The 16,175-nt window shown below is 41.2% G+C and overlaps 1 protein-coding gene across 3 annotated transcripts in view; it reads left to right on the forward strand.

The window, feature by feature from the left end:
* Window positions 1–1,968: 1,968 nt before the first annotated feature.
* mitfa (melanocyte inducing transcription factor a) overlaps window positions 1,969–16,175 on the forward strand; it is a 211,086-nt gene continuing 196,879 nt past the window's right edge. For all 3 annotated transcript variants that reach the window (XM_052017550.1, XM_052017552.1, XM_052017553.1), the window contains exon 1: window positions 1,969–2,232. In XM_052017550.1, coding sequence (XP_051873510.1) covers window positions 2,129–2,232 — 104 coding nt within the window. In that variant the 5' untranslated portion in view covers window positions 1,969–2,128. The remainder of the gene's footprint in view (window positions 2,233–16,175) is intronic.

Raw genomic sequence — 16,175 nt, forward strand, 5'->3', positions numbered from 1 at the left:
ATAATGGCCTAGAAATTCAACTTCATTTTTTTGTGTTATGTGATGAAAGATTAAGCAGGAGTTGAACACATTAACAACAGTTTCCAAATGGCCTTGTGTCTCTCACAATATTCAGCTGGAAATTTCATAGACTGACCCTTGTCAACCAGTGTGACTTGTGCATCAATCACGTAAAGAATAACATTATCCCCCATCACACTGATTTGTTCTGGGAATGTTCATCACTTGACTGAAGTCCCTGTATGTCCCATCTTTACCTTTGATCCTTTGGACCTCCTCTCCTTCCAACGAGGCACTGATGTCTTGATTTTGTTACCCGTCCCACAAGGCCCAGGGTCTGGCCACCCCTAATTCTCCAGGTTTCCCAATCCCAATCCTCCAATGTCCCAGATCACTAGTCCTCCTGAATTTCCATTGTTCCAGGCCAACTGACCATCTAGTATTCAGTGTTCCCTTTGAGGTCCTACAGGGTCTTGGCCCCCAATCCCCATTACTCATGCTTGACGACTTACCTCTCCATCCTTACCCTGATCCTTTTGTCAGGCAATATCTCCTGCACACCAGCTCAACTCTTATCCATCCCCTCCATCCAGTAGCTAAGTACTTGCTCGGCCAAGCCAACTCCAATCCTTGGCCTACTGTTGTTGGTCCTACTGCTCCTCAAGTTTCCTTGCCCTGAACACTTGGTCCCAGATAGCACATTTTCCAGCTTGGGTATCAAGTGCCTCTACAACCTGACGGCTCCACAATCTGGATCAAACATTAGAGTCCCTCAGCAACACTCATTAAGCATGTTAATTTGGGTGCACTGTAATTTTTAGGCATAAATCTTCAATTTAGGATTCCAAACATAGACCCAGCTTAAATTCTGACAAATTCATAGTAGTAAAATTAATTATAATGATGATTTCTTACAAAACTGTCTGATTTAAAGGAACCAGATGATTACTTTCTGGAACTGACGAAATAGAATTATATGCCGCACAGGTTTGAGTATAATTGGCGATTGATATATTTGCAGCCTTTTAGCGCTAGGAACCAAGGATGAATTTCTCCCGCTCAGTTCGCCACACAGTTGCTTTCTGACTTGAAGACTGTTTCCAGCATACAGTTTAACTTGAGATTTATAGCATTTCGCGTTAATGTACTTTTCATGATGTCTACATATGATTTTTAAAGGCTATTTTTTTGTTTTTATTTGATGAATGGTTGAACATAACTATAACGCTACTGTTTAATAAACGATAATGCGTAAATATCATTTCACTGTTCAGTTTTTTTTTCCATCAGGTCCGCAACACATCAAAAATACTCTGGGGGTAAGAGTTTCCTGCAAATGCACCATATTTATCATCTCACCTACCAATGTGTAAATTTATATTTTCGAACGGAAGAGAAACAAGGGCGAAATGAGATCTCCTTCTTTAACCCTTCAGCTAGATCAGCCCGAGTTCACAATATGTTTGCTGACGCATCAAAGCGCTTTGGGGAAAAAAAATAAACACACATGCAGGAGCAAAGGGACGTCAGAGAAAATTCAAATGACAAGCAGCCTGCCGGATTTAGATCCTTGCATTTCGATAATACAACCAAGACATGAGATAAAAAGAAATACCAGTGCGCCGGGGTAAACATATGCCCCACATAACTAACGTGTTAACCAGCATTTTCCAGTGGCTGCCCTTTGGCCGTAAGGGTGCAAACAAATGAAAGTAGAATTTACTGTGGCGGTTGCAGCAACAACCAATAAAACCTGCTGACATTTCACTGTATCCAAACTCCACCGGCCGGGCACCCAGCCGCACATGTTCCAGGGACGGTCTGCGCGCCGCGGTTTCCCCTGGGAGTTGTAGTTCGCCGGCTCCCGGGCTACGGCCGGAGTTGACGCGTTGGTATCGATCGGGAACTACAGTTCCCGGCGGCCCAGCGCACGCTCGGCGTTGAGCAGGCAAGGGGAGGTGGCGAAGCTCCAGCTCCGGCTCCGGCTCCGAAGCGGAGACAACGTCTGTCACTCAGCGGAACTTTGTGTCTTGTTGACATTTATTGCGCTGCCGTCGCTGCTCGGGGGGCTGCCTGAAATTTGCACCGGGTTTTATTTTGTGCAGCCGCTGCCCATCATTCCGGACTCATGCAGTCGGAGTCGGGAATTGTTCCGGATTTTGATGTAGGGGAGGAATTTCATGAAGAGGCGAAAACGTTTTACGAGCTGAAGAGCCAGCCGCTGAGCCGCAGGTCAGTGGCACCGGCAGAGAGGGGGAGGGGGTGACAGGACGACGTGACTTTGGTGGCGGGGTGACTGTGGTGGTGGTGGGGCGGGGGGAGGTGATTGTGGAGGGGGGCTGGGTGACAGGGACTTTGGAGGGGGAGGTGGTGGTGGTGGGGGCACTGGGAAGGGGAGGTGATGAAGGTGTGGGATGACTGCGAGGAATGAGGGAGTGAATGGGCGGGGGTGACCGTGGAGGGGGGGGAAGGGGGTGAATAGAGGAGTTGGGGGGGACTGTTTGGGGATTGACTGTGGAGTGGGGTAAATTGTGGGGCGGGGTGACAGTAGCGGTTGAGGTGACATTTGGGGAGTGACGAGGAGAAGCAGGGCGAGAGTGGCCCGGGGTAGGGGAGGGTGGAAGATAATGCGGGTGAGAGGAGAGGTTGACAGCGGGTGGGTTGGGGGGGGGCGTGGTTGGGGCGGGGTGTCGTTACCAGAGTTTGATGCTCTGCTGGCCGGGAGTGGTGGGCGGTGTGTGTCGCTAACTCTCAGCCCTGCGCTGTTGTCTCCAGTCGGGGTGACGGCGATTCACTGCCATTCCACACACGGCTTCGGGCTTGTTTAACTTGTCCTGAAGGTGAAGGCGGGGGCTGGTTCCACGTCTGAGCTACTTGCCGGCGATATTTGTGTTGCTTGTATGTTCTGTGTTAAAGCACCGCTGTAGTAGCGAGAAGTTTTTTAAAGTCTCCCCCTCGCAGGGCATTTGTGAAATGCAGCTGAGGATCGAAGTTGTAGGTTAAACGAAGGAGATAGCTCAGTGCAAGCGCTTGGCGTTGCGTTATTGAGACGTAATTTGCAAGGGCGCTTTTTATCCTTGGAAGGGAAGAATCATAGCCGATCGGCTTCAAAAACAGAGGGACGCCTGGTGACGTTTCGTTGTTGTCTTAGAGAGAGAAATGAGTAGGGAAGATCAAATCTGGTCAAATAGTTGCATGATACTCAATAAACTTGTTTTTAAATGAAAGAAGCGCTTACGTTTGATGTTAATAAATTACTGTACAGTTTGTACAGTTCTACTCTGAATTTGAATGCCTGCCACCGTAAAGACATTGAATTAATTTCAAGTAGGAACTTGTGTAAACAATCTAGAATTTTAGTATTCGCCTTCCACGCAATATGTTCAGTCGGACGAACTAACAGTTGAACCATATGGTAAGCGCAAGTGATGTGAATAACCCTCTGGGGGTTAATGTATGTATAGTTCAGGGTGTTACGAGGATCTGCCTTATTTGTTCAGTATCACAGCATAACAAAAACAGTGCCCTTTTTGGAGTCTGAGGATATGAGTTTCAACACTTCTTCAGGTCAGGCCATGAATTTTAGGATTGCCCATTTCACATTCTGCATTCCTGGTTCCAAATAGTTTAATCTGGTATCACAATCATGAAAAGACCTGATTATTTTCATGAGAGAGCATTGAATCTACATATTATCCTTGGGGGAAATTGGGCATTATACATACACCGATTTTCTCAGGTTTGTTACTGTAGAAAGTAGTTTAAAAAAGATCACTTTACAGGCAACTTATTCTGTTTATTTACAAAGAGAATACTTCATGGAATTGCCTTTTACTTTTTAAAAGTGATGTAAAATTAACATGCTTTAATCTGGACCAAAGAGATGATTTTCTTCTTCTCTTCATTTACTACAGGACATTAAAACACAGTACAGAATAAATTGTATATGATTTTAAATTAAAATAAACATATTTATGACAGTCTATCTTCAGATCTGTTCATCTGAATTTATTTCAGTTATTTCTCTGGCAGATGTGGTTAATTAACACAGTGATTGTTTTCTTCTACCTGTCCCAAGGGACAGGTGTACTTTCCCAGATTATTTCTACACCTGCTTCTGGTGGTGTAATCTTTTGGTGGCAACAGTTTTGTTGTTCTTGAAATAAAGGCTGTCAAAGTGTGCAGCAGATTATGTCATTAGAACGTTCCTGAATATAGAGTTGTGCGCATTGCTTTGCTTTACTTTAGCTATTACCTAAAGCATTTTATCAAAATAAGGTGAAAGTTGCATGTTCTGTCCCATGTGACTATGTGGTAATTCATTCTGTAAACACATGGAAGTTTTTTGGCAAACTTTATATTTGCACTTTGGAGAGTCCTGAGTAGCACAGTTTTTCTTGCAGTCAGATTCATCTGTCATTGTTTTTGAGTCTTTTCGTCTGCTGCCCAAGCTCAGTTTCCTCTCTGACCTTTTAATCATCAAGATCACTTTTCCTTAATGCCATCTGTCTTTCACTGTATCTCTCTCCCTTCTTTGCCAAAACCTGATGCCTGCTTCCATCATCATCTAACTGCTTCTGCCATCCAGTTACTCAGAACGTGGTGTACCATATTTAGAATATAGAACACAGAACCTAGAGCATTACAGCACAGGAACAGGCCCTTCGGCCCACAGTGTCTGTGTCAAACCTGATGCCAAATTAAATGTCTTCTGCCTGTACATGATCCATAACCCTCCATTCCCTGTGTCTATCTAAACAGCCTCTTAAATGCTTCTAATGTATCTGCAAACACACAAGGTCTATCATCTTCCCTTTTGAGTTCTCCTCTGTTTCAATGACTGGATATATATCTTCCTCTTCCCAGCACTAGTTTGTTACTCCCCACTTCTCCACCTCTGGCTGCTTTAGCAGGCCCGTTGGAACCTTGTCAGCATTTCCAGCTTGTTAGCTCCTTCCCTGTCTTTAAAAATCTCCATGTACCCTTCCTTTTGTGTTTCTCTCTTTCTTGTAAAGCCTCCTATATTGTCTCTTTGCACTTGCAAGTGGAAATGTAAGTTCTTGCTGTTAAAATAGGGCTTCAGACATTGCTGAATGTTCAGAAAGCATACTACAGTTGTGTGAAATGGTCAAGGTATGGGTTTTCCTCCAGATTGAACACATTTTCTACGTTCTGGATGATACAAGGTTATTTAAATAATTTTTCCGCTGAGTGAAACACAATGATGACCTTTTCTGGTTGTTTTACATTATATTGAAAATTCAATTAGGCATTTTTGAACACGAGTGCCCCTTGCACCTCTGATGTGATTTCTGCACCAAGAACACATGTAAAGGCATTGTTCCTATGCATTGATCCTCTTGGAACATCTAGCTGGAACTTAGATTAAGTTGTCACATTGAGTCTGGATGCACCAGAATTTCTGGGCCACAGACTCAGTGTTATTCCTTCCAGACTTCTCAGCATTAAGATAATGTCATCTATTATCTTAGTCCTCCAAGGTTTGCATCAATAAACAATTTCTTTTGTAAACTGTGTTGTTTAAATGGTGATGTTAAAATATGGCGGATAATATTGAGTGAAGAAGGCAGCTTAGAAGTAAATGTTTATTTTGCTGTTCTTCCATATAACTTGCATAACCCTGAATCCTGGTCAAATTTATTACATAGAGATGGAAGTTCTACTTTTTACTATTCCACTTACACTGCTTACTAAATAAAAACTGATGGCTTATTGAGCATGATGTAAAACAATATTACTTGAGCAATATGCATGCTGACTGGATTTACCATAATTACTCGGCAGGCAAGCAGTGAAAAGTTAATTTACAAAATGCCTGAGCAGACTGACATTTACTCTGACCATACAGGGAAATAGCATGAATTGTTGTGGCAATTTTCAAGGCACATGTTATTTACTCTGGTGCTTAGGAATAAAAGACACAATACCATTTGCAAAAAAGAATAAATGAACCACAAAATTATAGGGCCTCGCTGTGTGTACAAAATAGGGCAGTTAAGTAAATTGCTGGGTTAGTGAAAACTGTATATGGTTAACATTAAATTTTTTTTGGATAACAAAGTCAGTTGGCTTAGATTTGCATCCCTGGATATAAACATAAATGCACGTTTTCCTCCTAAAATCCACAACAATACTGCTATTTCAGAAAATGAGAATCTTGCATGATCTCCAAAGTTTGTTTTGTGATGTTGTATTTAACTAAAATATTTATGTTTAAAATTATTACATTTGCTTTTTAAATTAAACAAATGAACTCCTTTTTAAATAAGTAAAAGCATAAAAACAAACAAGTATTTAAAAACATTAAGCTGGGGAATTCTGGTAAGCTTATTCTTCGTCATTGGACACCACATGGCACTTCTGGTTGTTCCATGCAGAACTGCCAGCACTGACAAGCCAGATTTGTACATTTATAGAGGAGGCAATTCAGTCCATTGTGCCAATGCCAGTCCATTGTGCCTTTGCCTGTGGCCCCTGCCTGGTTTCTGATTCCCAATCAATGCCTCTCCACATCCACCCCCCCCCCCCCCCCCCGCCCCGCCCCTCACCTTACCCCCACTTTATCTCACCAGACTCAGGCAGTACTTTTTCCTTTTCTATTGTATATCAATTCCCCTTTTAAAAGTTGTTATAGAATGTTTAATCATTGCTCTTTCAAATAATGTATTTCAAATCACCAATACTTGTAAGTCATTGTTGAGTTTTTTTGATTGTTTTGCATTGAACTGACAACAAAAGGTATTACCTTCATAAACAGTCAAGAATATGAACCTCTGATGCCAAGTATTTGGACTAGAGGTGACTTGGATCACTTATAAGCATTTATATGATTGTTTGGGGATTAGGGAACAATTTATGCAGGATTTAACAAACATTTAAATCCTGCTGTTTTTCATTCTATTTCTAACAAGATCATTAATATTGTCTAATTGTAAAATACTGCAGTTTTCGTGTGAATTGGCAAAGGTCTGAAAACTCTGTCATGGAGCAAACCTGTATCTTTGTTTACAATCAGCAAAACAATGACTACCAGTACAAACTCTTGGAATGCATCCATTGAATGGCCAAAGTTGCTTTTACGAATCAAAGCAAGTATTTTTATCCAGTTGTGCCATTGAATCTAGTTCGTACAGATGTGAAAGCTTTGATCAAACTTGCCTTGATGTTTAAAAATCAGAGTATGAGAGAGAGAATGATTTCCTTTACTCAGCTTTTGGGCTTTTCTCTTGTGTATTGTTATTTTTCTTCTGTACATGTATTCAGCAAATGCATTTGTGGTGGGTAGTTTGCTGACATCCTAAGTCTCTCAATAAAACGTCTGGGCATAGACATTGCACTGGAATGTATAGTGGCATATTTTCATAATGTGTATTATTGACAAACCCATTCAGTTTGCATGTTTTTCTTCAGATATGTTTCAGCTGAATGATGTATGTATATTTGCTTGATACTGATGCAGTTTGGTGTGCTTTAATCTTCTCATAGAGTGTTGAATCTAGTTGTAGGAGGAAGTTAAGCTTTATTTGACTCTCCAGTCACATCAATGTGAAGTGAAATGAATGTAACTACTGGTGTTCTTCAGATTTTCGCAGGGGAAAAGAAGTATGGTGCTGCTGAAAGCAGTAACATCACAACAACAATTTAAGGCCCAATATATGTTGTAACTTGTAATAAGCAAGTATGCTTGTTTCCAGACAATAATTATTTATTCACCTCTTCTTCTTGCTCCTCTGGCATCTTCTCTTTCCCTCAATCTGACCCACGCCTTTTACCTTTATTTTAAAATTCACATTTTCTATGGCATTCTAGGACCGGTTCTAAGTTTCTGCCGCAAATATCTTCTGCCCTATCCTTCAGTCTATGCACTAACTCCTCATCCTTAAAAATGAAAAACACTCCTGTCTGGCTGTATCCCTACAGAGAGAAACAGAATTGATGTTTTGGGTCAATGATGTTGTATTAACATAAACTTTGATAAAATGGATCTTTCCCTTTTCCTCGCATCCACTTGCTCTCCTGAATTCACTGGCCTATTTTTTTTCCCTCCGCCTACACCTTTGGAGAAACTCGCCTTCTGATAAGGTTGGTCACATTTATGATCTTTACAAGGGTATTACTGCCCATTTTTTATTCGATTGATCCTCTCCCCATCCAATTCCCCTTGTTTCTGTGTCCACGACTGCAAAATGCTGTCCTTTGTTGCCTGCACCTGCACTTTCAAGCTCCTAACTTCCTTCAAGTCGCTATAATTTTACTGGCATTTGTTGATCAACAAATGCACTTTTATTCTATTTTTGATGCTCACACCTTCATTAAAAACTTCATTGTTATCCATCCTGATTCTTCTCACTGGCACAACCTCTTAAAGACCACACACCCTACCTCTTGCCTCTGTCGATTTCTTGATGAGCATTCCTGGCACTCAGTTTACCCACTATCACACTATCCCATTGCACAACATCAAGCTCTATCGTGCTTAGTTCTCTACTAAAACCACAAGTTATTTTAGGATAACTTTCAAAAACAATGATTTTATTTTTCCTGGCTTCCAGTGATCTTAAATCATTCTCTCTCCCCTCCTTTATTCTTGCCTCCAAATGTGAGGAGCACAAGGGCTTCCTCTTTGTCAATCAAGACAATCTGTTTTATTCTGTTGCTTCCATACATTCCCTTTACACACCTATCCAAACTTCCAGCATTTGGGCAGGCACACATTCCCACCCATGCATTCTTTTCAAAGCTGATCTTATTCAAAAACTCATCTTCTATTCCTTTTGATTGCATCCATGCCGATCACAATACTTCCTGGGCCATGCTGGCTGACGTTGCAAATGTTTACTCTTTCACAATGTCTTTACTTTCCCTTTCCAAACCCTAGTCAAATAGCCCCTAAAGAAATGCACTGTAACTCTGTGTTCTTACAAACTATTGTTAAATTTCCATTTTCTGTTGGGCATGCTCATTCGACATGCACCTCCCCATTTAAGTCTTTCCAGCTTAGTTTTTATCCTTCTGCAGAAACAATGGCTCTAATCAAAGCTCAAACAACATTTCATTTACTATATCAATGATGCATTATCTCTCTTTGGCCTATCTAGTAATTGGCACAGTCAACAATGCAGTTCTCTAGTAGCTGGCATTCATTATGCAACACATGGGGGTTGCCCTTCCTTGATTATACTCATACTCAAACCTATCTAGTTACAGACACCGCTTACTCAACAATGGCAACATGTATAGGCATTGACTCTGGAGGCCCCTGAGGTTCTATGCTTCACATTTTCTCCTGCTCATAGTCTTGGCAAAGTCATTTGCACACATGAGCCGAGTATCTGAACCCAAACCGATGAGGCTGAAGAGTTTCCCGTTAGTTCTGAGGATTAGCTCCACGCCTGTGGAAGTTTATTGGAGGTGAGACACAACCTTGCGGAGAGAAAGATTGGGAAAATTGCTGGAGCAATGACGCAGCCTTACTTGACATTGGTCTTCGCTGAGATTGGTTTTAGACCCCTTGCTTGCATGTTGTCGAGGAGCGAATATAAGATGGAGGTGAATTTCTGTGTGTAGTTGAATTTCAGGAGGGTGTTCCACCATCCCTCTTGAATGATGGAGACACAGGCTTCACTGAGGTTGAAGAAGGCGATGTATAGTGGCTGGATCTGCTGCTCCTTGCATTTTTCTTGGAATTATCATGTGTGGCAAAACTGTTTGATATATGGTTATTACACTCTGGAATCAAGGTCACCCGAACCTCAGTAGTTGAGCTGCAGTATGCAGACAGTGCTTGTTTTTCAGCACACTGGGATGATGACTTCCAAACCATCGCTGATTAATTTCTCTGCAAGACAAAGGTCTTCTATCAACCCGCCCCCGCCATACCATGCTGCCCTCTGACAGTAAAAGTTCATGTCAAGGCCTGGTAAATGTGCACCAGTTCCCTTTCTCTGGAGCCACCTGACAAAGGCAGACATCAGTGGTGAAGTTCACCACTACCTTCACTGTGCAAATACAGCTTTTGTTTGATAAAGACAAAGGATATATGCAGACCAAAACCTTTAGATCTGGCACAAAACTCATGGTCTACCAGACAGCAGTGATCCCTGCCCTCCAGTGTGCTTCTGACTATTTACAGCAGGTACCTCAGGGCACTGGAAAAATGCCATAAAATGCTTCAAATTCACTGGAAGGATAAGTGATCTAATGTCAGTGTCCTCTCCCAGGATAAGACCCCTGGCATCACAGGCTTGGTTACTCTTTGTTGGACAGGCCATTTCTCTTGACAGACTCCCGAAATAAATGCTCTATTCCAAGGTCTAGTGTGAGAAGAGAGTACCAGATGCACAGAAGAAGAGATTCAAGGATGTGCTCAGAGCCTTCTTGGAGAAACATCCCCACTGACTTCTGGAATCCCTTGGCCCATGGGGATGGCATTGAGAACCTTAAGTCTGTACTCCGAGAACACACACAAGCCACATGTAAATGATGGAAGGTGCAGATCACCTCACAAAACTACCCACTCACCTACCCTATCAGCCGCCCCTGCCTCATCTGTGCATAGTTCCTACATTCACTTCCATTCTGTGTTTGCATAGCTTTAGTAATTCAGTTGTGGATAAACTGCCACTTTCTTCAGTAAAACCTCTAAACAGCAGATTGAAGCTATTGTCACCTGCATGTATAGCAAAGTTTGATGATTTATCAATGATTCCATCTTCTACAGCTGGTTGAGGAAGACTGCAACTTGGATCTCTTATTGGATCCCAAGCTGAGTGTCTTATCCTAAAACTTCTGCTGCAAGTACTCTCTACTCTACCCACATCCACCAGTGATGTTACTCACACCTTTATCCAGGCCTAAGTCATTTCAAGACTCAACTACTTAAATGCTTTTCTCCCATCTTTCATCCTCAGAAACTTTGGCTTGTCTCACAATCTATTCTGTCTTTTTCCCCTCTGGACCTCACCACCTCCACTTTAAAACAAAAATGTAATCCTTGTGTTGAAACATCTCACCTCCATCATCACATCTCCTTGCCCCCAACTTGGCATTTGCCAATATCTGCCGACAGCTCTACCATCTTCACCTGACATTCTTTGTTCTTTTAACTCTGGCCCATATGGATATCTCTGCATTGGTGGACATGTGTTTAAGTGCCTGGGCTTCATGCTGTGGAATTCCAGTCCAAAATTTCTCGGCCTATCAACCACCTTCTCCTCATTTAAGGCTATCCTTGAAATGTGCCTCTTTGACTAAGATTTTTTTTGCCACTTCAAATATATTAACTTTCTTGGATGTGATTGGGCAAATGGCTTCCTCTGGCTTGCAAATTTCTGTAATTTCTTTGTCCTTGTGCCTGTTTCTTTATGCCACTGTGCCTTTTGGACTGTTTACAACATTAGAGGTGCTAAATCAATGCATGTTTCTATCTCAGAATTTAGTTTTGCTTTTCTTTTAGTTGAATTTTTATTCTGAGATGAGAAGATTGATGGAGAGTGGCAACTCCCATTTATCCTGTTGCCATTCCAATCACCATAGACAGTTTTATTGAAAATTGTATTGAATTATGAAGAGTTTTATGCCTTCAAGCTTTCTGAAATGGTGAGACAACATTGAGGACATTTAATATCCACATAGAATAAGAATTTTTCCCCAATCGATCTGAGTAAGATTTTAAGCTTTGTCCAAGTTTAGAAATTTGATAGAAATGGGAAAACCGCTTACTATATTTATGATGCTTCTGCATCTGTTTTAATTTTAGCACCAACCTGATCATTTTTAAATAGATTAAAGCATATGCTTAAAGTGCTGACAGATGTTTTCAATGTTTTAAGATGGTAAGTATTCGACTACAAAGATTGACAACAGTCATTTCTCGGCTTAGAGATACTAAACTTTTGTAACACACAGTCTCTAACTTTTTTTTCCTTTGTGGATGCTGATGAGTGTAACTGTGATATAAAAAATAATCAATTTTGCATCATAATTGTATTACAGTAATCGGGGGTGGGGGTGAATACTGTATTTGTGAGTGGTGAGACCTTGAAATTTTCATTTACAGCATCCAAAAAAAATTGATGTAGTGTAGGTAAAAACTGAGTAGTGCCATGTTAACCATTCAGGTGCATGTTTCTGAATTAATACCAGCCATTAATAAGGTCTGGACTTCTTGATCTGAAAATTTAATGTATCCCAGTGCTATTCACTGCTGTCCAGTTGACCAAAATGATGTCAATAGTGGTGCAATGCCTGATGGTTGTTTGGTGAGATGTATAACCATATTGGTTTGAATCAACCACAGTGGACTGCCACTGACAGTTTTTAGTCATACTGTGGGGTAAAATTGAACATTATTTAAAAGCTTGGGCCTATTCCCTCTTGCTGCACAATTGTGTCAAAAGGAAACCTTGTGTAAATTTCCTAGAGCTGGGAACCCAGTCAACTCCCCAATTGGTGTCATCAGGTTTTCCCTCAAGAACAGCAGATAGAAATGCTAGAAGAAGTCCTACAAAAGGAGAAGTGGCTCCATGTTCATCAAATGAGAAAAGACTAATCAAAATCTGACATTAGAGTGTCACTTATGGCAGGAAGTTGGTAGGCAGGTGTCTATAAGGTTTGAGAGCCTTCTGTGAGTATCTACATTTTGGGAGCACTGCTATGCAGCCAAATGGCTCTTAAATGCAACTTCTTACAATCATACATTATCAAAAAATGATTGTTGCCCCACTTGGTGGTTGAGCCTTTTTTGGTCTATGCAATGCAGCAGAGTTTCCTGAGTGTCATGTCATTGGCAGAGGTGGTCAGCAAGGCTTCTGAGAGTCAGGGCAACCCTAACTTTGAGAGCAGTGCAAGGCTTTGTTTTTGGTTGCAGAATTAACCTCAAATAGCAAACAAATAAAAATGTCTGCACTGTTCTTGGAGTCCAAGTCAGGGTCACCGTTGCTCTCAGGGTCCTTGCAAGCCATCCCTGCTGCACTACGCAACATATGACACACTGCTGCTCACTGCTACTTTGGAGAAGTCAAGAAAAGCTCTGTACCAAAGTTGGGAATCTTTGTTTCTTAAAAAAGAGGACCTTTACACTCAAATGGATTGACTCTGAGAAGTGCAGGTATTCATGGAGAGCAATCGTACCCCAAGGACACCTCCATGCCCTGAATTCCCTTGAGTGAAGGTACCTGCCTGCTGCCTGCTTTGTTCCTCAGGAGCTTGCGCGGGTTCCTGTCATAACTGCCTCTCCTGAGGACACTCACATACCTTCCCCTCCCATCATGATAGCACAAACTCATTACTGGTAACACTCTGAAGGAGCTGATATTGCTGGATGTATTGTGGTATAACCATTTAGCACTTCCTGAGGTTGGATCTGTGAGGAAAGATAAAAACCAGAGGGCACAGAGTTAAAATTAATGGCAAAAGAACTGAAGGTGACAAGAAGATAACTTATTTTACTTGGCAAATAGAAATGATCTGGAATTCAATGCTTAAGAGTGGTGAAAGCTGATTCAATCTTGTGTTTCAAAAAATGATTAAATTAATGAGGAGAACAAATATTGCTCGACTGGGGAACAGTTTCGGAATGGGACAGAATGGATTGTGCTTACAAAAAGCTAATGTAGTTTTCATGGACAATATCCGCCTCCATTTCAAAATGATTTGATGATTTTGTAGAGATCAAAGGAGAGTAGAAAATTCTTTTAGCATCTTGGTCAACATTTCTCCTTCATACACCTTCCAATTCCTATAGCCATTGTTCTGGCATTGTGTACGGAATACTGTGTGAGCAAAAGCAGTTTGCCACATGACAAGAATGATTATGCTGTCAAAGTATTTCCTAGTATGTTACCACATAAATGCATGTCTGTTTATTGTTTGTCCAAATTAAAGCGCATACTGTATAGTTGCATGTCCTTGAGATTCACAGTTGAATGATTTTTGAGATAATTTTTGGGAGATTGCCTTTCGGCATTGTGAAAAAAATTGACATGCCACTGATACTTGTGGAGACTACACACTGTCAAAGAAGCTGAAGTATTTTGATGTTGGAGACAGACAATTTTCTGGTCTTCAGTGGGCTGAATGGCTCTGTCAGCCTTTCAAGGCTAGTAGAGCAATCTTATGTACTCTCATTTGATGGAGTAGTGTAACCAAAGTACTGTTACACAGGTATCTTGGATGCTGTGGAATTTATCCTACATTGAACATGGATGGGTCCTTTTGATTTTGTTTGATATTTTGCATGTGTATTCTTTAACATAGAAATATTGAAAGCAGACCACCTTAGGTAATGACAGCTTGCATCTTCTTAATAAGAATGTATGTTGCTTTGGTTAACCATCAGACCTCTTCCTAGCAGAGTGCTAGGCAAGTTATGAACTCATCTGTGCTAAAGCTGGTTTCCCCTCGGCTGAAATACTGCATACTTGCAGTAAGATCTAATGCATTATATTTTCCATTATCAAGGTGACATTGAAAGGGAGGTCACCAAAGCGTAATAATGAAATGATTGATGCTTTGAGCAAGTGGTTAATATCAAACTCCAGTGTGACTGAGAACAGATGTGAGTGTGTGAGGTGAGCTATTTGCTGCTTAATCTCAGACCCCCCCCCCCCATATTTAAAGTTGAGAATATAAGTACTACTTGTTTAGTTTTTGATTTTTAATATAGTTTTATATTTTGTTTTAAGTGTAATTGCTTATTAATAAAAATTGATTTGAAGCATTGTATTGTTTACTCATTTAATAAACAGATAATGCAGTGTTGAACTTTAACAAAAAGATTATGCATGCAATTAGCTTGCAATGAACCAATGGCTAGCAATTTAGAAGAAGGGAGCACATCCATGGAGAAAATCTGGAAAACACCAACATGGAGGTGGTGCTAATGTTACTGAGGGGACTTCAGTACACTTTCCTCCTTTAGTTGGCCTGGCAGGCTGGCCAGTGCTAAAACCAGAGGTAGGATGGTACAATCAGGTATCTTTGGGACTGGTCCTTGTCATTTGGGCAAAATAAACTTTGCCTTGGTCTGTGGGTGTGGTGGAAATAGGAAGGAGAGCTTGGACGCAGGAAATGGGGAAGAGGCAGTGAGAGGGCTTGGTGAGGGTGGAATCAACAATCACAGCTGTGAGGCGAGGCTGAAAGTTCGGTTGAGAGACTTTTGGGTTGAGGTGAGGAGCAGGGGACAAGTACTCCTGCTGTCCTAGCCCACAAGTAGTCCTTCAACAAAGCACTGACTTACTGATCCAGCTGCTTCCTCCTCTGTTTCACTGCTGGATTTCCTGAGCCTGGAAAATTCATTTGAGAGCTGCTTAAATTTAATTCTTCTCTAAGTTCCCAGAAATTCAATTTAAATATAATAACAAAATCTATCCCTGACTGCAAGACAGGACACATACACAGCTAATGTGGCAGTGGGCAGGTATGCCATAGCTGGGAGCACAATTCCTAAAGTTTAAGCTTTAATTCTGACTCTCGCTTGTTTGGGTGATTGAAAATGAGGCTACAGTGTGTTTTGTAATGAATCCTTTGACATACTTCTATAAGAATAAAAGTATATTTTTTTAAATGAACATGAATTTTTTTATAGACTGTTCTGCTAATTTTTAGATTTTTGTGGTTCTTCAGACTTCAAAGACTGATTAACAGAGAATTTCCTCTTTGTTAGACTTGGTTTATATATGCTTTGGATGTAAGTGGCCAGAGTATGAGGGGAGCTAACTGGAGATGAATATCTGCTCATAATTTGGATCATGTGCTTCTACATGCTTCCTCAATGGCAGGAACACATGAGATGAAAGCTGCTGCATATCCAAGAGCCTATCAGGAAGGATGTGATCCCAGATTTCTGGCGCTTATGTCCATAGAATGAACCAGCTACTTTGCAGCTAGGGGTGATTAGAATCATCTGGCGCTTTTGTACCTGCTCAGACACAATTATTGGATGAGGGATTGGGGGAGATGGTCTCAAACAAGCAGAAATAGCATCATCATCATCTCCATTCCAGTTAATTTGCTTTTACTTGGTATAGGTTTGTACCTTCTGTACTACATGGCTGGAGGCCTGATCATGACATTAGGATAGGTAAAACCTTGTCAATAACTTTTCCTTTGTTTCAAATCTTGCAAGCCATAGGATGCTCCAAATTAGAGCCCAT

Source organism: Pristis pectinata, chromosome 6 (assembly GCF_009764475.1).
Source record: "Pristis pectinata isolate sPriPec2 chromosome 6, sPriPec2.1.pri, whole genome shotgun sequence".
Taxonomy (NCBI): Eukaryota; Metazoa; Chordata; class Chondrichthyes; order Rhinopristiformes; family Pristidae; genus Pristis; species Pristis pectinata.